This window comes from Aythya fuligula, chromosome 3 (assembly GCF_009819795.1).
Source record: "Aythya fuligula isolate bAytFul2 chromosome 3, bAytFul2.pri, whole genome shotgun sequence".
Lineage (NCBI taxonomy): Eukaryota > Metazoa > Chordata > Aves > Anseriformes > Anatidae > Aythya > Aythya fuligula.
In genome coordinates this window covers 70257020-70280045 of record NC_045561.1, presented here as the reverse complement: position 1 = coordinate 70280045, position 23026 = coordinate 70257020, and the positions used below count along the sequence as shown (strand labels likewise).

Below are 23026 nucleotides of genomic sequence, written 5' to 3'. Positions count from 1 at the left end.
AAAACTGTTATCCTCACATTTGTTTCTCCTTGGAGCCAAAATAGCCATTTGTGTTTAATTATTTTATTTTAGCTAATCAGAGAAATTGGTGGCATAAACTTAAAGAAGAATGAGCCTCCACTCACCTGCCCTTACAGCCTGAAAGCCAGAGTTCTGTTGTTGACTCATCTTGCAAGGATGAAAGTCCCTGAGAGCCTTGAAGAAGGTAACAACTTTTCTTCCTAATCAGACATTGTTGAAACAGAGCAACAAATTGCATGCTGCAGTACTCATAAGTATAATTTTTATCCATTAAAGAGTTGCATTGGATCTCTGCTCAATAATCTCTATACAGAACACTTAGCTTTTCAATTTGAATGACTCTTTGAAAACATTTACTTAGCATTTTATCATTCTCTTCATAGCCCTGTAATACTAGTATTGTAGTTGTTGATGCTTTTTGCTCGCAAATGTAATTTCAGAGTGTTTTTTCTTTGTAATACACCTCACATGTTTAACTTTTTAGTCTATTTCCTTCTCAGCATAAAGAAATTTAAGACAAGCATAATACTGCTCTCTTAACGTTTCCGTTCATGTTTTTTTTTTTTGATTTCCACCCTAATGCTATGTAAAGCAAAGGAGATTAAATTAGAACTTTTAAAATATCAGTTACATATGAGCTTCAGTTATGTATTTTGCAATTCTTCATAATTGAATGTTCAGACAGAAATGTTTCTAAATGCCGTTCTTAAGTTTCATCCATGGCTTCTTAGGCTGACCAGTGAACTTGGTGTTCCGTATTTTAACACTTAAAATAAACAGCTTTGGTTTACGTTTTTGAAAGCAACTGGAAAATCAGATGAATTTAAATCTCCACTAAAAGTCCTTCCTTTCCTTGCTACCGAGTTATTGTTTGTACTTACATAAATCTTTATAACTAGGGAGTACTTTACAAATTGTATTTTTTCCTCCCACGTTGGTGCTTCACTTAAATCCCTGTGTTAAAAACCTGTGATTACCTAAAGAATAACACTGTTTTAGTAAGAGTGATAAATTGCTTGGACATCCAGTATTAGATTGATTTTAAAAGTACTTTGAAGTGAAAGCTGTTTGTCTTGTGTACAAAACTTTTTTTCCCTCTTAGCACTTTCTCTTTCCTGTTTTGTTAGGGAATCCTATAGACATGCTTCAGTGAGAATGAAGTGGTAGTTTCAGTAATACAGGAATGAATAGAAATGAAGGCTATACTGTTAAATGAACAGTTCATGTAAACTATTCCCTTTTTTCCTGATAGGATGCAGCATAATTGCAGCAAGTTTTGTCTTGCAGATCAGCAGTTTATCCTGAAAAAGAGTCCGGCACTACTTCAAGAAATGATTAATGTGATCTGCCAACTAATAATAATGGCTCGAAGCCGTGAAGGTAAGGAAAGAAACAGTATAATTAAAACTAGTAAATATCATCTTTCATTGCATTACTTCAAAAAAGGCTGTGGTTCTTCTGGAAAACTTAATCTGTGATATTTAGAAATGCTTAAATGCGCTTTCGTTCTTACTGTAGTGAGAGAGTTCTCCACTTTCAGGATTGAAATGGTGCTACTGCCAAGTCCTGCTCCGAAATCTTGAGAATCTATGTTCAGCTTTTAATTTTTGCTGTTAAAATTTTCTCTTTAAATGCTCTGAAAAACATTTTCTTAAAGATCTGGTCCATTTTTGACAGCAAAGCACTTAATATAAGATAAATTGAAACTTGTGTTCATCCATCTTTTAATTGCACTCTTTTCTAGTTCATCCCTTCCTGTTATGAGTGTCACTTGTTTTAACTCATTTCTTTGCTATCATTTCTTCTTTTGTGTGTATTGTTCAAATTTCTCCATTTCTGGTACCAGCATTGTTTAGCCTGCTGTGTATGTTTTTTTTTCCTGGTTTTGTAATGGCAGGTACTTCACTGTAATTGCTGCAAAAAAAATAATTTATTTGAAATGTAATACTTGAGCTTTTTCATTTTTATTATAAGGCATTAAGCTTGAGAGGGTTGTTTGTGGAGTAAAGACTTGAGTCTTATTCCTCTATCACAACAAATATAAGCAGGGCATACTTAAACCAAACCGGTGACTATTTTGTTAGCTGTCAAATAACACTTATTGGCTGTTCTTTACTAGACCCAAACCCCTTTAACAAGCATTATAGCCTCCTAACAAGAATAGTTTTGAGGAGGATCTTCCTCAGCCCTACTGCATGTAGTGCTGGAAATGGTGCTCTGTAACCTGGTAAAATAAGAGAGAGGACACAAATAGATAAAGCTGTTGCTTGCTGTTTGACTGTCATACTTGGAAAAAAAAGCAACAAATAAGTTATTTCACTTCCAGTCTTTATCTTTACCAGTCTCTGAGACTGCTGGGGAGTAAACTCAAAACCTAGAAAGAAACAACAGATGTAATTTTCATTGTATAGGTTACTGTAGCATTATATTTCCTAATGAGAGTCATTAGGAGCTCAGCTGTATGTAGATAGATGCTGGGTATGTTTTTGTGTGTGTTCTCTGGACTAGCACCACAACCATACTGTAAAGGAATCTCAAACACATATTTAGCATGGGGAAACCAATGCTTTCAAGCTCTATTTGTTTAATAGCTTAATAATGTATTTCATAAAAAGCTAAGTAGCTGTTTTGGAAATATTTTTTCAAAGTTTTGCTAGCTCAGCCAGGCTGAGTCAACATACTCTAGCTAATTAGAAAAAGCACTTGTATGAAAACATTTTTTTTCCTTATAAGCCCTTGCGTGTGCCAAATGGAAGTATTTATTCTTTTGCTATTTAGTTGCTTAGCAAATTTAAAATGTTGGCTCTATTTTTAATGACAGCACACATGTAGAGTTTTACTCCCTGCTGACTTTCTCATTGGGAACAAACTGGAAATTGAAAAGCTGTTGTTGTTTATTTTCTGAAGATATGAGTAATATAAAAGATATTGCAATTTTTGAAAGACTTTTTTCATTAAAGTATGTATTTGTCATCTTAATGTAATGTACCTTAAAACTTAAATGATGGAAGTTTCTGGTTAGCAATAGGTGTCCAGCAGCCCTAATATTTGAAAATACAGAGGTGAAGGCATGGGGTTAATTTTATCCGAAGAAACATTTTGTGGATAAATCATATGTTGTGAAAGCTAAATTGATGCCTGGATGAGGAGTCTTGTTTTGTGCTATGTTCATTTGTCTTTCAAATATCCTGAAATATTAGAATATTATCCTGAAATATCCTGAAAACTAATAATGTTGTAGCAGTAATAGTAAAATCTGTGCATAAATGCTTACAGAATTTTTGAAAGCATACTTCTTTGTAATCAAGTCTTCTGAAGAAAAGCACCCTGAAAATTAATCTTCAGAAACTTGACACTTTAGTTTTCAAGATAACTTTTTTAAAATTTCCATGCAGCATTCATCTTGATCCCGTGTCAGCTGTTCTTGAAGGAGGTGCAGGAAAGCATGACAGATCCTAAGGACAGCACATTATGGAGGGAAATTTATGAAGTTCCCCTGTCTGAGCCCCTAACAGGGACAAGCAACCTTCCCCTGTGAATAGCAACTGCTGTGTATCCCCATGAAAGCCATGGACACTACCATTCTTACCAAGCCCTATTAGAAATAATCCATCGTAAAAGATTGAATATATGTCTTAATTTTTAACAGAGCTATCGTTCTTTGCAAATAAGTGTGAGTTTATTATTTGTTATTTGCAAATAAGCTTGAATTTGCTTTCATAAAAGCAAAATGAATGTTATTTTCATTTCAGCCCACTCTGAGTTTTACTCACTGCTATGATTTTTCCAGCCTGGTGAAAAAATGTGTCAGTTGTGAATTACCTGCAGATAAAGTGTCTTGTATGCTCTTGCCAATTTCTACATAGCTTGCGAGACTTTATTTTACACTCTGCTCCCTGAAAATATGCCTTGCTCTGTGGCATCCCTTGTTTGCATCCATTATTTGGTGGTGACAACTGGTAGTTTAGGCCTGCTGATTATCAGCTATCTTGATGGCTTCCTTGAGATCATCCTTTAAGTGGAAAGCTGTCCTGTCAAGTGTGGTATGTGTTGTCAAAAACATGATATGCTCGCTCTCTATATATATGCTCAGGGTAGGTTTCGTAATTCAGACTGGGAAATGCAATGTGACTTCGAGGTTGTGGTTTGACCCATTCCCTCTCAAGCAGCTGTTATTTGCATTTAAATTTGTGATCGACTCGTTTCATGTCATATGTTTTGGATGTCCTTGTGTTTCATAGATGAAAGGTCATCTTATCTTGTGCACTTTGACAAGCAGAAGCTGTCAAAATATGTGCAGTTATGGCATTCATTTTATGTGGAGGGCAGTTGGGTATTGTTAAAAGCTACACTGTTCTCAAATTCCCTCTCTGGGGGATAGTCCTGTGTTATTTTCAGGAAACCAAAGTAATGTTGTCCAACTTGGTTAAGACATTTTCTACTGTCATGTGGATGATGAGTTCATGCTTTGAGCAACAGGAATTTCAGCTCTGACTAGTGCTCTGTGGTCTCAGAGCTCTAGGTGAATTTCCTGTGAAAGCCAGTTTGTCAGAGAATATTTAGGATTTTTTTTTATTAAGTTTGCAGTGTGACTTTGCTTAGAAGCAGACAAAAAAAAATTAGAGATGAGGTGGTGGATAGGTAAGACAGAAATGAAATCTAGTGCTACTTAGTTGGAAGGTTAGTCAGCCCATTACTATTTTTTGAAAGTTAGAATTTGCATCTTGGTTACTTGTCAGTATTTCTAGCCAGATGGTTCCCTTCCTAATCTCTCTGATGTTATTTTTCTCTCCGCTTTGCGTATAATATTCGTGCTATTTATTAATATATTGCATTAAAAAAGAAAAAGTTCTGTTGTATAATTTGTTCTGATAGCTGACTGTATTTATAGCTTGGTGTAATTCATGAAGAAACAGGCCATAAGGGGGGAGAGGGGCAAGTGGAGCACAGGAGATGGAGTGACCTTTCAGATGCATTTAAATACGGTATTAGCTGCCTATAAGTGTGCAGAAAAGTATATAAATGAAGGAGAAAACATACTGAAGATACCAAGTTTGTTTTCTTCAGTCATATATGTTACCTTTTCATATTTCCTCTGTAAAAGGTTTTAAAATTAATGTAAACTCACTTTGTATCAAGATTATTGGCCACTGGCACTTAGCAAAAATCACAAAGTGTTTTATTTTTTGTATCTTTTTGGTGAGGTGCAGGCTATAGCCTGTCTGCCCTCTGATCCAGGTGCAAGTAAACCTGTTGATATCTACATCTATGATTGCCCTGGCACCGTGGTAAACTTGATCACACAGCCCTAGCAGTGTGGGTGTATTTCCTCTTACCTTCCATCTAGTTAGTGAAAGATGCCTGTGTGCCCCTGTTGTAGCATCTCAGACATACCAGTAACAGTCAAATCCATCTGCACCAAATATTCATATTCGTGTATGTTGGTATTTGTATGTGCACAAATAGTTATATATTCCTATGCCGAATATGAGAATAAATATAAAAATAGCTGTGCCAGTCAAGATAATCAAAAGTTGATTGTTTCTGGGGAAAGTTTAGGAAAACGCATGCATGGATTTATAGATAAGCTGACAGGCTTTCTAAGTTATGCCCTTTCTGTAATGCTTGTTTAAAACTGCCTTCAGCTCTTTTCATATGCCACATACGAGTTCAGAAAAGAATCGAGTAGCTTAACTGCCTTTTGTCTCTCTGAAGATCATCTAACTTATTTTTCTGTTTCACTGGAAAGCGTGTATAGAGCAACCTGAACGTTGCCAATTTCAGACTTGCAACAGCTCATGAGCTGCTGGAGTCTGAAATGAGTTTCCTAAACAGGGTTTTGTGAAATCTTATTTATGAATTGACAGTTGTCAAATGCAGTAGTAGAACAGTATGTGGAAACCTGTCTGCCTTGCTGTTCTTTTTTTCTTTACAGACATGATGAAGAGTATTAAATGGCTTTTTTTCCTTTTGCTGGGCTCTGGTTAAGATTTTCTCCTTGTGTATCTTCTCTTTGTATCTTCTCTTCTTACTGCCTTCCAACATAATATGCTCTGCTTAGCTCCAGTTATACCTACGTTTTTTTCTTGTGTGTGCCAGGCTGCTACGTTTACATTTATCTCTCAAGATGATCTTAAAACCCTTTTTAAATCTTGAAAATAATGTGTTGCAAAAGATTAATGTTTAATGATAATCTATATTTAACGATATCCTTACTAACCAGAGCTAAATGATTTAAACATGCGCACATATATAGTATCCAAATGTAAAACAAACTGTTTCTGATGCTTTTTTTTTCTTTTCCTCAGAAACTTTGTGGTAGTGCTACTCTCTGTAATGGTAGCATAGATTTGTGCTGTTGTTCCCTGAGACTGTTAGATGGAAGTCTTTCTGTTCTTAGTGTTCAACTGTGGTAGCTTAAATGGGGGGGGGGGGGAGGGAGGAAAATGTTTGCTGAACTATGTGACTGCAAGGACAGTAAAAAGGCTGCCTGACTAATTATGCTGAAAGCTTCAAAAGCTTTCTTGCTTGGCTTACTGAAAACAAGGTTGCCTGTAGTCTGTAACTCAAATATACATTGGAAAAGTGTGAAAGGGGGAAAAAAAAAAATTAAAATGATGTGGTATATTCCTTTCTCCCCAAGAAAGGGAGTTCCGTGCTCCATCTTTGGGATCTTTGGAAAATTGCATGAAGCTTTCCCAGATGACTGTCCAAGGGCTTCAGCAGTTCAAGTCTCCACTTCTGCAGCTGCCTCACATTGAAGAGGACAATCTTAGGCGAGTCTCCAATCATAAAAAGGTATAAGACTAGGAATGATGCTTGTTAACTTATTAAAACATTTTTTTGATTAACCTGTTGGTCTATAAGGAAGCAAAGTCACGAATTAACTGCAAGAAAAAAGAAAACATCAGTATTTGTGTGTGTGTGTATATATATATATAAATAAGATGTGCATATATAGGAGTATGAGGAATTCAGTGCAATATACCCTAGATTTGTGTGCTTTTTGTATTTTTAAATTCCATCTCTGATAGGAGGTAGGAATGAAGATCAGAGATCTGTTAAGTATAAAAGGCACGTTGACCTCAGAAACAGAAGAAACAGTTTCTTTCTTATTGCAGAGTATTATCTTCTGTTGAATGCAACATGTTTTCACAGTACAGCTGGAATATAATATTTTTTTGCTTGTTTTGCTCTGTCATCTAGTTTGATTAAAAAAAAAAAAAAGCAATTCGATGATAGTACAAAGGACTTCATAAAAGGAAAAAAAAATTACTGTGTTTAAGTATTTCAGGTTTTGTGATCCTTTATGTATGAAAGAGGATGCATTTAAAAACAAACAAAACAAAAGTAAGCTATTGCTGTGTAGTTGTTGCTGGATAAGTATTGATATTTGTAGAATTTAAGGACAAAAAAGGTTGTGTGACTATGTTGTCTGAATACCTGCATACATTTCTTTACGCCTGTTGCACTGACTTCTGCTGTGTTCAAACCTGCTTATTTGTTTGACTGTAGCATATCTTCCACAAATTCCTGGTTAGAAACAAGCAGTTATATTCTAATAGAGGCTGTTGACTTTTATGATAGTCTTATGACAATGGCTAATTGTGTTTAAAATGTTATTTTTATGTAATGTAAGCTTTGTTTAGCTGCATTAGGTAGTTTAACAGCATTAGGTAGTGTTTAAGTGCTTCTTTATTAGTGTAGAGATAACGAATTCTTGAGTGCCACATTTTTCTTTTGATTTACTTTGAAGATGCTCATTCACTGGCATTAAATAGTCTGTTCCTTGGGATCAAGTAGAAGAACAATTCTCTTACAAGTATTGTTAAATGCTTATTTTTCTTAATTGAGTTGCAGTCTATAGGGAGCATGCAATAAAGTACACACAATTCTGAATATAGTTTTGATATGTATAGTGTTCCTAAGAAAACAAGACTTTGACTATTTTGTAATCCCATTCATCTTTTCCCTGAAAGAGAGGAGGCCAATTTGTTAGGCTTATTTGTACAGGATTCCCATGCAATTCATTTATAATATAGTCCCCTAGATGGGGACGTAATCAGCCTGCCTGGAGTCATGATCAACCTGCCTAGATACGTTAAGTTGATTTTAATAAAATACATACTTTCCTAATGGTCTGAGGCAATTTAGTGTTCAGACAAATCTCTGTTTCTGTCCTTGCCCCTGTGCTCTGCAAATCTTTAAAAGGAATAATTTTAGATTTCTTTGCAATTCAATATAACAACTAAGTACAAGTTACTTAGCTTTTTCCTGCTAGCATAAATCTCAAAGCACTGAAGTAGTCCAGTTAAACAAAGAACTCAATTTCGACTCATCTTTCTGAAAGAGCTGAGCTGAAATAATACTTTTGTAACAAACCTATTCAGTTTCTAAGGGATCACATCCTATGAAACACACCAATGTTCAGACCAGTGTCATTAGGTTAGAATGGAACCTCTTTGTTTTATCGCTTAGCAAAACTTGCAAGTTTTCAAAAATGTGGCTTTTTTATAAGATCAAATCAAATGTTGTGTATATATTAGTAATGTGGGGACACAAGTGATGTATTAGCAAGAGTTTTTGTGGACTGTGTTCTCTGCTACCATGTGGTTTCTTTTTTTTTTTTTTTTTTAAATTCAGTATAAAATCAAAACTATTCAGGATTTGGTGAGTTTGAAAGGTTCTGATCGTCGGAATTTACTGCATTTCCTTGAAGATAAGAAATATGATGAAGTTATGGCTGTCCTTGGTAGCTTTCCACATGTCACTATGGATATAAAACCACAGGGTAAGTCGGAGGTCTTTCTGTTCTGTATATGTCAGTCTTATGACATTTTGGTAGTTTGTTGGCAGTAGTCTTTTAGAGGACTCTGAAACACAACTCACTATTATTTATGTGGCTTGGAAATGACATTTTTTGATTGGCAGACTCTTGTACGTGAGATTAATAGTCTGAGAAGATAAAATACATTAAAACATTTCACCAATTCCCAAGTCAGCAATACTTTCTCCTACAGGAGCTTATCTGGTATTTCATCAGTTGGTTTAATATTTCATGAGTAATATGGAATTCTGGTTGAAATGCCACTTTTATTAGCTATCTTAAAAAGTTGTCCTTATACCTGAATTTATGTTCGGCTTATTCTAGTATGGAGTGACTGATGACTAAATATTCATGGGTTTCTTTGTGATAATCTTTTGCACGTTTTTTTTATATGGCAGAATTTGTCCATGCTGTGCTTAAATTTTGCATGCACTGTTTCAACGAGAGTATAATTGTGTTAATCTCTAAGTTTAGGTACATTATTAATCAGTCCCTGTTAGGTAGCTGTTTAGTGGAAAGTGGATTGGTTCTTCAGTCTCCTTTCCTGTGTAGAAGATCAGTGCTAGTAAATCTGAAATATATGAAAGGTTGTTCTAATACTTATTTATATTGTTACTGCAGTGGCAATGATAAAATTCGAAATGTGATGCATTTGGTTGGGTAGCCTAACTTTTAACTTGTCATATGCATAGTCCTCTCTGAGAACAAAATGTTAATGAAAATGCCTGTTAAGGAAACAAATGTTTGTTAACCTTGGTATTTCCAAATATTTACTTTTTTTTTTTTTTTAAAGCAAGCGAACAACAACAGAAACCCCACTGCTTTATTGTACTGAAGTTATATGAAACATAATATTGTATGAAATATATATATGTTAAACTAGTAAATAGCAAAACTGCCTTCCTGGGGCAGGGTGGGGTGTAAATCAAAGTTCCACACTGGGATATAACTCTCTTCTTCCTCGACCTGGAACGTTATCCAGTTCATAGACCGAAGAGATAAACTCTTCAATGGCCTTCCTGTGGGTTTTCCGTTTGATGTTTTAGTTAAAGTAATCATTTCTGTTCTTTTATTTTCCTTTGCCTTCTACTTAAAAAAGAATTAAATGCATGATTGTTAAAGTGGCATAGAAATTGAGTTGTTAATCATATGAAAGTCAGGGAAATCAAAGTTACGATTCCCAGAACAAATATAACAAGGTCCCTTTGGTCATATGTGGTATTTCATGTTTCTGAAGTTTTATGCTTTAATATATATAATGCACAATATAATAGAATTATGGTTCCCACAGAAGCAATAACTTTGAATTTCCTAACTTCCATGCAATTAAAATTTCAAACTCAATGTTGCTATTTTATAGTTTTCTGAATTATCAGCCCTCATCCTGACAGTGTATTTGATGTTGTAAGAGACTTATTTAATAATATTTTGAGATTGCTTCTGTTATGTCTAAATATAAGCATACAAATTCAGCTTTTTAACAGAACATATTTAATGGAGAAAAAAATGCTTTGCAGAAGTGTAATAGATGTATTGCTCTTTTATTCCAGTTTTGGATGATGAAGACAGCAACAATATTACAGTGGGTTCTCTTGTCACTGTTCTGGTCACACTGACGAGACAAACAATGGCAGTAAGTATTAACAATACTTATTCTTTAAAGTTAACTGCGATTATGTGCCTATCAACAAGCATTTATGCTTTGGGAGCCAGCATGGTGTTTTGTAAATGTAACTATAAAATAAAGATTTTTAAATTGAGAACTTGTGCTCTTGATCCTCTCTGTATTTCTGTTTCTGAATGAGTCAGTTTTCCTGGGGTCAGATTGAAGTTGAGTCAGACCCATTGCAGCTCTGTAGGAAACAATGAAATATGGCAGGTGATACTGCCCTGAGGTTTGTAACTAAGAGTGAAAGACATTCAGAAACTTAGTTTCTGAGGTAGGATGAAGTATTTGCTCAAATACTTAAGGTAGTGTTTGGAACTGATTTCACTTTGTGGACTCATAATGTTACAAATCCATTGATTTTTTTGGACACTTAAGAAACTCAGTCCAGCAGAGTATAGCATATACATAGCTTAATATAAAAGAGATACACCTGTGCCATAGGAAGCAGACTGACTGGGTAGCAACATGATGTAACCAAAATAATACTACACCCTAGGAGTTAAATTTCCGACTTGTGCTTATTTTTTATCTTAAAATGTAGTAATAACTTTCTTTGAATGAAAAATGTAGTACACAAACTAAATAAACTTTTACCCAACAGAGTCTCCAGTATAATCTTTTACATCTGTACTATTCAGATAATTGTCTAAGTAAATTGAAGGCCTGAATTAAGCCACTAATGTAGGGCATACAGGCAGGAGTGTAACAGGTGGGGACCAGACTACACACTGAAGGCAGTTAAACACAAAGCAGTCTGTATGTGCAACTACCGAGTGTTCATGTTGTGGAATTTCAGAATGCAGCGTCTCGATGATAACTGAGGATGCAGTAAGTAGAAAATAAAAACACCATCACCTGCTGGAGAAAGCTGAAAATTGTGAGCAAATTTAACTGTACTTCAAAATTAATTAAGAGGTCTGACAGTGCATAGAAAACTCATATAAGGTGCTTTCTACATGGGACTCTACTAGGTGGTCTGACCTTGATATACGTGGTCTAAACATCTCTTATTTGCCATCATTCTGTAAGACATAATCCCCATAACTGTTTTTATGTTTTTAATGGCACATAGTATGCTTTGATGAAAGAAAGACAGAAATGGAAAACTCCCATTTATATAGAAATGTTCTAGTGAACAGAATACTAACTTTGTGTTTGTGTCTCAACGTTTCGTATATCTAGTTTGATTGCTTTCCTGTGTCCCTGATTAGCAGTGCAGCTGTTAGTTTTTAATGTTCTGGCAATTGGAACAGAATTTGCATTTTACTACTGCTTGCTTTTGTGATAAAGGATTTCTTTTTTATAAAACAAGCAGGTTCTTTGGAACAAGATGGCCAGTTGTTACTAAATTTCCTTTTAATGTTAGTGATGGAAAAATCCTAGACCAAATGTTTGAAATACTCTAATTTTGATGTGTTAATCCCCTGTTGCATTTGTCAGTGCAAAAAAATTTTTTTTGGAATAAAACCTTCAGAACGGATTTAGCTATATTTAGTTAAGTTCAAATATAAATGCAACTCTTTAATCATTTGCTCGTTTGGTACAGAGAGGCATTAACAGTTCTCACATCTTTCTCTAATCAGGAAGTGTTTGAAAAGGAACAGTCTATATGTTCAGCAGAAGAGCAACCAGCAGAAGAGGGGGTAAGTTGAGAACAAATGTTCCTCTTGCTAGCCGAAGAGAACTTTTGAGTTACTAAATTTGCCCTTCTCAAGCACCTTCTTCAGAAACACTTACTAAGTGTCTCTTGAACTCTGCTTTCTAACTTTGGTTCTCAGCTTTAAAATGCTTGAAGTAGAGTGGATACCTGAAGTTTGATGAACAGAATAAATATTTTAAATACTATTTTCTTACAGCAAGGAGACAGCAACAAAGCGAAGAGCAAAGGATGGCAGCAAAAGAATAAAGGAACCAAGAAAGCTTCAAAATCAAAGAAAAAGAAGCCGTTGAAAAAGAAACCTGTGCCGCCTTCATTGCAGCCACCAAAACAGCAGAAGCAAAAACAAGCTAATGGGGTAGCTCATAGATTCATTGATACTTTAGTTTTATGTTCTGTTTATCATTCTTAATCTGATATTTTTTGTTTTGTTTGTTTTTACATTTCATTCAGTGCTTCTGTAAAGCATGTTTCCTAAAATATTCTGTTTCTTGAGATTAAAAAATTATGGATAAAATTATCAGTGAATTCTACCCTAGTGGAGTTCTTGTGGCCCACTGAAAATTATGCCTAACTAGTTCAGAAGTCTGGCTTCATATTCCTTTTTTAACAGTTTTGTTATGCTGCCATCTGGGAAATGGATTGTTCTATACCTTATACTTTTCCTTTAAGGGCAAAAAATTAGTAAGATGAAGTTTTCTTCTGGTAAATTAAACAGGTTTAGTACCTTTATGCGCCTACTGCATGGTGTTTTCTCCATTTCGTGGGTCATGCTGTAGGTATTTCCTCTCTAATTTTTGTATGACTTCTTTGAAATGCATCCCTGGAATCAAACACCCTTTTCTCCTATTTGTGTCACGGATACCATATGGAGAAGGAAAATTGCTTCCCTGCTCCTCTTAGGACGTGAGGTGAAGAAGACTGATCTTCTTTGTAGATGTACTCCGCCACACAGGAAGAGCGTAGATCAAAATAGGAAATGAGAGTTAAAATAAGAAATGAGACCTTAAAACAAGTGCTGAAAATGTTGCATACCACAATAATGCAGACAAACTAAGTTAGAGGTGGGTCGTTTTGTTTTTTCCCCTCACTAGGAAGTAGTTGCGAAGGAAGAAGAAGAAGAGATCTCTGATAAAGGAAGTGAATCTGAAGAAGAAGAAACAAACAGGGACTCTCAAAGTGAAAAAGATGATGGAAGTGACAGAGACTCTGACAGAGAACAAGATGAGAAACAAAACAAAGACGATGAAGCTGTAAGTCTTGCTTTTTCTTGAAGGGTAATGTTGCCTCTGGGCTTGAGAGAAAATGCATTTTAATCCTCTAGCATCCCCTCAGGCTAGGCAACACTAGGATAAAGAAGTAATATTGGTACACCAGAGGTTTTCAGGCCTCATTCTGGCATAAGAGCTCTGTCATTGCAAGTCTGTTTTAGAAAGAGTAGAGAAAGGTCTTTGCGATGTAGACAAAGCATAAAAATGAAAAGAGAAAAATAGCTTAACTTCAGGGAGTGATTGCAATGTTTCTTTCAGCTTAATTTGATTACTATCTGCTGCAGATTATCATATAATGCCTCTCCTTTGAACTTAGTTCTTTATATACGGTAGCTATTGTATACTGTACAATGCATACTATAAGCATGTTGTAGTTGGAGGAACTGTTACATGTACTTAATATGAAAACTCTACTGTTGATTACTCAGTCATTTGAAACTGGGCATTAAGAGGTTGCAATTGAGAATGAAGCACTGTGGTTGTAGATGACTTCTGCACCACAGTGGAAGACTTAAGAGAGGCAGCTGGAAGTCCAATACAGGGTGAGAATAATCTTCTGACTGGGTGGGGAAAAAAGCTTTTAATCAAGACACTTACAGATAAGATGAGTGTTTATAGGTGGTGCAATAGTAGGGCGTTCTGAATTTGCAGACTGATCTTGCAGATCTGTTTTTTGTTGTTTTTTTTTTTTTAATACCTACATTAGTGATTTCATTAGCTTTACTATTTGATATATAAATATATATTTTTGGCTTTTAATTGTACTGTATAATTTAATCTTTGTGTGCCTTTCCCATTTATAAAACATAGTGCAGTATAGTGTAAGAGCTTGTCATAGGTATCTTTTTCATAGGCTAAAATTTTTCTTTTTTCGGTCAAGAGATGGCTAGTGCACAGTAACTTGTTAAATTTGTCTTTGACAGGAGTGGCAAGAATTACAGCAAAGTATACAGAGAAAGGAACGAGCTCTTCTTGAAACCAAGTCGAAGATAACACATCCCGTTTACAGTCTCTTTTTTCCAGAGGTCAGTAATAGAAAACATAGTTGTGACACATGAGAATTAATATAATAAAAAATAATCACTCTTTATATAGTTTTCCTGTAAATACTGGACTTCAAAAATATTCTAATACTTGAAGAAATTGCTAATCTTTACCTGAAAATGTCTTGCTTTCTAAAGACCCCTTCCCTGGAACTGGCATAAGCCAATCATGGAGCAGTCTTTTCTATACAGCTTAAAGATATAAGGTCAGCTGTGAGGAGGTATCAGAGAAAGAAGAAGAGGATGCATTTAAGGAGGGTGTCTCGGTACTGTAGGTAGGTTGGGGTGTGTCTACAGCAGCCTTTGGCTTTGCAAGTTCTATCAGTTGTTACTTATGCAAACTGCTGACGAGTTTGCAGGTGTCTGAAAACCCATTACAACAATGCAACCATGAAAAGGATGGCATTTCTCAAAGTGTGGGTTTTGTGTTCTGAGCAAGTGAGAAAGCTCAGTGGGAGATGATCAGATTGGAACCAGAAAGGAGGAATATTTGGCCATGCTTTCTTTCCGGGCCGGTGGTTCAGAGGGTTCCCTTTAGCTTCCTAATCAGACAGCAGGGAAGCAATTTAGGGTGTCTTCTCCTGCATTGTGCTGGCTTCAGTAACAGGGAGCAGAAGCAAGGCTTATGCTTCCTTTTCTGGATTAAAGGAGGTGACTGAGATGGGGAAGAACATGCTGCCTCACGACATCTAGCTTTGTATGAGATTATTGTAATGCTGCATTTTCCTGACATTGTTAGGCAACTTCTCATCTCTCAATACAAATTCTGGCTGTGTACCAGTATAACAGAAAAAGTTGTACTGGTATTTTGCTCTTGTATCTGCCTTAGATCACGTCAGAGGCACAGCAGAGTTGTTGCTTGTTGCTGCAAAGGCAGCTGGCTTTGGTCATCAATTTAACCTCAAATAGCGTATACTATGCACTGTGCTACAGGGGTGCTAACTACTAGTTGTTTTTTTTTTACTGCACCAAAGGTTCCTTCAGAGACTTTGCTTATGCTCCCAAGTAATAAGCTGCTGTGTGTAACAAAGCTGTTGATAGATTTGATGATAAAATCAAAATGCGGTACCATGGTTAAAAAAGGAAATACGGCTCTGAACCAAATATTTGAAGGAAATGCATGGTATTGTAGTTGTAAATTTTCTGTTTTCTCTGCACTGATTTCCCAAAAGTTGAATGCAGCTGCAGTTGGAGCATATTCAGAGTTGATTTGCAGAATCTGAAGGAAAAAAACTGAAGAACAAAACTCTGGTTTATTTTTTCCTCTGTGATTTATGGTATACTGAATCACAGTTGTTGCCAGCTCAGAGATGCAGAGTTACGGATGAAGTGTTGTATTAATCTTTATATTTCCAGGGTTTATGGATGTTTGAGTGTTGCTGAGCCTCATTGGGACTGCCTCCTGAGGACCAGTATGTGCTTTCATCAAAGTTTTTAGGCAGTTGATTACTCTGCCAGTGATGCATCTTTAATCTATGCAGGTTCCTAAATAATTATCTTCTGCTTCCGCAACCGTAGATCCAGAAACTGCACAGATTGTAGTTTTGACATTTTTAGGTAGAAACTAGCCCTGGTATTCCAATTTCATGAACATACTGGTTCCCTGGCATGCCAAACCTTGCACCCATCTGTTAAAGGGCGCTTTGCCCATTTGCCTGTTAGCTTGCCAGACTCTCACAGGCACAAACTGTAAATTCCACCCAATAAGAGAGCGGAAAATGACACTCCTGCACAGTTGTCCTTTCTATAAAAAATTACTTTGCGTTCAGGTTCTTCACTTCCAAAGAGTTTACTCTATAGATTTCTTCGAGCACTAGAGTAATGAATGGTATTTCTTTCCCCACTTGGTTGGGTGTTATTTTTACCAGTTTTTGTGAAAATTCAGTTGACTGTTCTGTACTTTCCTCTAAGGAGAAAGAAAAAAGGATTCCTTGCCATTAAGTGTGATGGAAACATACACAGCATATAGTAAGTCAGCACACAACGTCAAAACTAACATCTAGGTACAGAAGATGATCTTTTCTGTTATGGTTAGAGGCCTCACAGGCTCAAAGTGGAAGTAGCCATGTCTGTAATGGTTCTACCTTCTTTAGTTCTTGTTCCTCAGTACTTCTGTGGAACGCAGTGCTTCTACTGTTTATCTTTCTATTCCTAGAGCCCCCTTGGGATTGACATTGTATTTTCTGTTAAAACAATTTATGCCTTGTAATCACATGGAACAGTTATTCATAAATAAAATCATTTGGAGTAGCTGCAAAAAGGACTTTTGGTTCTACAAATTCTGGCCTTAAATTGTATGTGAATAGGTGTGTTTTCTGTTCTTGGTATCTGTTCTAAACGTGAAGAAATGCTGTTGCTTTACTGTGATGCAGTTGCTTGTACTTTCATACACTGCAGTTAACACATTGAGTTAATTTTGTACTTCTCAGCTGTGGGACTGAACAGTGCTGATCAGGGTCTCTTGGATGCTGGTGTGTGTGTTTTGATGTTATAAATCTGTAGTTTGCTAGGTAAATATTCCAGTGAGATAGTGATAATCCTTACTAGCATAACAACTAGTCACTTTAAAAGAGGAAAAAAGTTATTTAGCATTTGTGACTTTTTACATGCGCTACTTAAATTTTAGGGTAGCAAACCCTGGTTCAGAAGTGTTCAAGAAGAAAAAGAGAACAATTAGGATTTTAGACTAGTCTACACTTTTTTTAGTCTACTATTTCAGTAGATTAAAAAAAATAATAATAAAATAAAAATCTTCAAATTCTATATGTTAACAAATTCTATACATTAACAGTATTTGATTCCCACCTGTGGAATTTGGAAGGGGCTCAGAGGTTTACTGGGAAGAGTACTTTGTCTTTCAGCATGCTTTGCTGTGTACGCCGACCTTTTCATTCAGGCTGGGTTTCTGTCAAAGGACCTAAGGTAGTATTAGATGGAGTTGGGGAATGTTGTACGTGCACGAACTTGCTCATTAATCCTCAGTGTACACAGTTCTTCAGAATGGTTCCATGTTGATACAGTAAATCGGGCTGGCTATGAATGAATGAAACCTTTGGAGGCCAACAGTTACTTGTGATAACCTGTTTTCTTTCAGTGCATGGCATATACTATTTATTTTGTTAATACATAAATAAGAATTATATAAAAAAAAAAAAATCCCTTGTATCTGTATTATTAAGGACCAATGAATCATAATTAACTGCTGTAAACAGTACAAATATCTCTTTGTGGCTTTAACATTCCTGTTTTTTAATATTTCATCTTATTTTTTGAAAGGAAAAACAAGAATGGTGGTGGTTATATATTGCTGATCGAAAGGAGCAGATGCTAATATGTATGCCATATCATGTTTGTACACTAAAAGATAAAGAAGAGGTAAAGTAGTGGAAAAATTTACTTTTCATTATTGCAAAGCTGTCCTACAGTGTATTATGGTATGCAAATACATTTAATTAATTTCATTTTTTTCACACTTGACTCTTAAAAAGGGAAACAAATTTTAGTTTCCTGATAGAAGTATGCAAGAGCCTTTTAACCGTGAAAGTTAATAATGGAAAAAAGAAAAAATAATTTAAGCCTTTCAACTTCCTCACCAGATCATAATTTTTTCCTGATATCAAAAGCTGATTAAACCAGTATTCATACAAAATAATCATTCTTAAAGTTATACAAACCTGTGAGAAATACTAAGTGTTCTTTTTCTGTAAAACATTAGCCTTGGCTCATCTGAGCCTTTCCAAGACTGTAACCTTTCAGCTGTGTTCTTTGTGTTTCTGAAAACTGTAGATTTGATGTATTTTGTTCTTTCAAAATAAATTTTATGTTCTATTTCAAATAACAGTAAACTAATACTTTCAGCAGACCAAATATTCTTCTAAATCCACACAGGTTAGAGTTAGGAACCATACAACAGGAGGAAATTGTATGCTAAAAAATGTAAAGCTACTTTGGTCTAAATCAGAAAAAAAAAATGTGACTACGAATATTAATCTTTCTTGGAAGGCATTGTGCTTGGGTATTCTTTGTATTTCTGCAGATACTCTATCATATAGGAATTCTCAAATATAGGTCACTTTAAAAATAATATCTATATTATTCAGTAATAATATATTTATATTTATTGCTCATTAGAATACTTGGTTAATTGTTCTAATATGTCATTTCAAAGGTGTAAGAACTCATGGAGTGAATTCTCTTTTGCAGGTAGAGCTGAAATTCCCAGCACCGGGCAAGCCTGGAAACTATCAGTACACAGTTTATTTAAGATCAGATTCATATATGGGTTTGGACCGGATTAAACCATTGAAGGTGATGAATGTATTGTGTTTTTGTATTATATTAAAAAGTACTTCATATAGCTATTAAAATCCTCAAAGCCTCGTTATCTACAAGAATTCAAGATGTCCTAATTTTAAAATAGTTGCAAAGAGTGGCTTTCAAGTGGGTTCTGCCTAATCCCAGTAGTAGCGGTTTTATGATGGATTTAAATGGGACTAAAGGTTGCGATGCTTTCCAGTGTGTGCATTTTTTAATCTATATTTTCTTTTTTTAAAAAAAAATTGCAGTGTAATTTGCTCTGTCTTTGTATCTTGAGTTCTGCCATGCAATTTCTCTTAGTCCTAAAAACATCTAGTTAATGGGAACGTGTCATATTTCTGGAAGCAGAATTTTAACTGTCAATTTTGTGTGGCATGTCCTTTTTGGTTTTGTTTTGTTTTCTCGAATGGGTGTGTATTTTTTGTAACTCTTTTCTCCTCTTTTCTTCCTTTCTTTCTCTTCATCCAATTACAGCTGGAAGTTCATGAAGCAAAACCAGTGCCAGAAAATCATCCTCAATGGGATACAGCAATAGAAGGTGATGAGGACCAGGAAGACAGCGAGGGCTTTGAAGACAGTTTTGAGGAGGAGGAAGAAGAGGAAGAAGATGATGATTAAACAATACTGTTAATTGACTACAATATCTGCACACACTGCAAACTCTTGGTCTGACTGTGGAACTGTACAATAATCGAGAAACACAGTACAGAAGCTTTGAGAAGGCTGAGTTTAATTTTTCTTTACGAATTAAGAGTGCATTATGTAACTTCTCAGTGGAGGTGAAACAAATCTGTTGCCATTGATACAACCTTGGAATATGCTTATGGCTCATTATAGCCTTCAAGTGCAGGATGGTGCATTTGTTTCAATTGAAAATAAAAGCTTTTTTATTATAAATGTCTGAAAGTGTGGGCTATATATCGTCTGATCAGTTTAGGGTCAAATTTAAATAAAAGGTACTATTAGCTAGGAGCCAACTTTAAACAAATTTTTCTGCATTAGGAATTTATTTTAGAAGACATTTCAGTATAGTCGACGTTATGAATCGTTGTTGGTTGAAACAACATCTGCTCAACTTTCAAACTTGGTTCTGTGGTATTCTTTCAATATTTTGCTGTGATACTGCTCACATCATTCATAGCTTTAAAAATCTGTTTTACTTAACTTGATTACTCTATATTGACTTCATACCCATTGCCACATTCCATATATTCTGGAGGGCTGCTTTTTTAGAACTGTTGCCTTTTAATGCCCAAGATTATTATGGAAATCAAACTTTTTTGACTCTGCCGTAGGAAATAGTAATGGCTTAAAACATTTTTAAGCCTTTATTTCACCAGATCAGCAGAAGATCTGAGTCTTTTGATAAACAAAATGACTGAAAGCAACTTTGGGACCATGTGTTAGATAAGTTAGTGGCTTTTGCTAAATACCTTTGTAAAAGGTACATGCTGAAAGCTGAAGTGCATTCTTAAATCTGAATCTACCTGACACGATCAGAAACATTTTAAGAAGTAAAATGCAACGTGCAAAGAGTGCACGTTTTGTATCAGTTTTCAATTCCCACCGATGAACTGGATATTTTGATGCCTGTTTGCATTTGTAAATGTGCATCTCTTAGAGGTCTTTTTCTATTTTCAGTCTCCTTCAGGTGTGTAAACAAGGCAGTGATTCTACCCAACCCCTGCTTGGAAAAAATAGTCTGATTGGGCAATAAGTTCAGGGAAGAGAAAATCAAGGCTGTTGGTTTATTGTGTGAGTTGTCAAAATCCACAGACAGATTCTTCTTCTCAGCTATGGAAATGTGATGCTGTAAGACGTGGGGCAAGTTGTCGTGCGGAGAAATTTCCATCCTATGAAAATCACCCAAAGCCAGATCAGCTGTGCACTAATTTGTGACCTTGTTTATTAAAAAGGGATGTCACTTTAAATGCAAATTTACATTGATATATTCTTTGTAATTGCAGTAGTTGCAAATAAAATTTGAAAATGTTCTAAATGAGATTATGGTATTTTTCAAAGTACTTCTGAAGTGCATATCATGCAGGAAAAACTTGTAAAACATCAGAAAACATGAGCAGTGTCAGATGGTGAAAATAAAGTATGGAGACTAGGTTTAAATTAAACAGCTTATACACTTGACACCTTTAACTCCATTTTTCATTTGCAAAATGCAGTAAAGAATTAAAAACATAACAAAAACAACACTAGGTGAATTTGAAAGTCTTTCTAGCCAAATATTACACTGATGAGAGAAATGCTTGAGGAAGAGGTGTTAGGCTCACTGTTATCAAGTATGCAAAATGAATGTAAAACTTGCATTGTTCTGCCAGAACAACTCGTAGCAAATTTGCAGTGGTTAAAAATTGGAGAGTGACTATAGTTAGGAGTCAAAACTGATAACAGAAAACTGATAACAGCATGGGAGGAGGTGGGTGTTCTGACTACTGGTTCCTAAATTTTACTATTAGAAGTCAAGCTGTATACTTGCAAGAGATGAATGCATTGAAGTCGTTTAAAAAAAAAAGTCTCTGGTCTGTACAGTGAATTATTTTCTTCTAAAAGATTAAAGCTGACAGCTGGGATTACACTGGAAGTCTGAAAACCATGGATAATTATTGAACTAACAAAGGCTAAATCTAATACTCCAAATGTGGGCCTGCTGCATAGCCAAGGTAACTTAATAGAAGATGCAAGGAAAGGAAGTGCAGTGGTATTGGAAATCTAGTTCATAACGTGAAGGCAGGCTGGTGCTTTCTCTCCTAAAAGTATTAACTATATGGCTGTGCATCAGTTTGCATCATCTTCTAAGAGGGGTGTGAGGAGGTATTTAAGAGCTTCATGCGGATATAAATACCCACTGCAGATGCACAGCTCCGAGTGTTATGTTACTGCATTGTTAGTTGGTCCCTTGTGTGGTCTGACCATTAATAACAAGTTTTGACTAACAATTTCATTTGTTAATCAAAGATTGAGTAACTCTCTCTCGAATAAGTTACTGGTATAGGTAAAGCTTTTATCAGGAAGAAGCAATGTTTTGCATTTACTGTTGTCTGTCCTGCTTTTTGAGAGGATTTAGGAATGGATTGAACAAATTTTTACGCTCTTCTGAAACTGGACTAGTAACTTGAAGAGTAAAGTTAAAAAAGCAGTAGAAATAAAATTTCTGCTGCTGCACCCCTGTGCACTAGTGTCCTATGCATAATTTAGAAGTACCTACTTTTATTTCTGTGTAAACAGACTTGCTTTCTCCCTTCTGCTGTCATACTCCATTTTTTTTTTTTTTGCTTTCTGTTGGAGATTGGAGCAGGTACCCATGCAGCTGGACCATCCAGCTGGGCCGAGATGCTGCAAATCACTTCCAGGCTCTCAGAAGCCATTTCCCTAGGTCTGTGCTTGGATTTGGCTGCAGGAGGCAGGTGGGTGATGCAGCACAGCTGGCCCTGCTGCTTCTGGCCTCGCTTAAACACTGATATGGGATGCGGTAGTAACTTGTGGTTGGCAAATATAAGTACTGTGAAATACATCTAGGGTAGGTCAATGCCGCTTCTTGAAATAACGGGATACATCTGAAGTAGATATGTGTAAATAAAAGGAATAGATTTTCAAAGATTTTTGTTTTGTAATGGTCCCACCTCCCAAAATGTTGTCAGTGCTTGGTTGATGCTTTTGCTAGTCTGCTGCACGATGACTAGAAAGTTATGGTCATGCAAAAATGTGGTAAATGCCTTCAAAATTGCAAATGTCTCATAACTGGAGGGAAAAAATCTTTAAGGTGTACAAGAAGAAAAGATGCTTCTATTCAAAATTGCATAATTCCAGTAATTCCAGCTCTTCCTCCAGCAGGGGGAAGCAGGGGCATAAATTTCTTCAGGAAACATTGGGATTGTTCCAGTTGACACCTAGTTTGTTTTTAGCTGCAGGTTTGGGTTTGTTTTCCCCCTTTCTGGAGGAGGAAGGCACAGACGGAGGTTTCCTTTATCCGTTTCTTGCATTTTAAACTATTGTTTGCTCAAAACTAACATTTTCTTCTATTTTTATACCTATTTTTTTCCCAAACTCCTTGCTGACTATTCATTTAAAGACTACTGAAGGAAACCCTTTATAAGATAGGAATGACTATAGGATTATTTAAAAATAAAACCTATATTGGAAGTTGAGTGTATGCTTAAATTCCTTTTTATTTAGTAATTTAAGCATCTGCTTTATTGCCAGTGTTAT

General features: G+C 35.7%; 1 protein-coding gene across 1 annotated transcript in view; it reads left to right on the top strand.

The window, feature by feature from the left end:
• SEC63 (SEC63 homolog, protein translocation regulator) overlaps window positions 1-19706 on the top strand; it is a 52181-nt gene extending 32475 nt beyond the window's left edge. The window contains exons 10-21 of the mRNA XM_032184392.1: window positions 73-205; window positions 1309-1401; window positions 6665-6819; window positions 8665-8812; window positions 10399-10481; window positions 12101-12160; window positions 12374-12532; window positions 13269-13427; window positions 14369-14470; window positions 17765-17863; window positions 18692-18796; window positions 19280-19706. Of these exons, the coding sequence (XP_032040283.1) occupies window positions 73-205; window positions 1309-1401; window positions 6665-6819; window positions 8665-8812; window positions 10399-10481; window positions 12101-12160; window positions 12374-12532; window positions 13269-13427; window positions 14369-14470; window positions 17765-17863; window positions 18692-18796; window positions 19280-19423 (1440 nt within the window). The 3' untranslated portion in view covers window positions 19424-19706. The remainder of the gene's footprint in view (window positions 1-72; window positions 206-1308; window positions 1402-6664; window positions 6820-8664; window positions 8813-10398; window positions 10482-12100; window positions 12161-12373; window positions 12533-13268; window positions 13428-14368; window positions 14471-17764; window positions 17864-18691; window positions 18797-19279) is intronic.
• Window positions 19707-23026: the final 3320 nt, after the last annotated feature.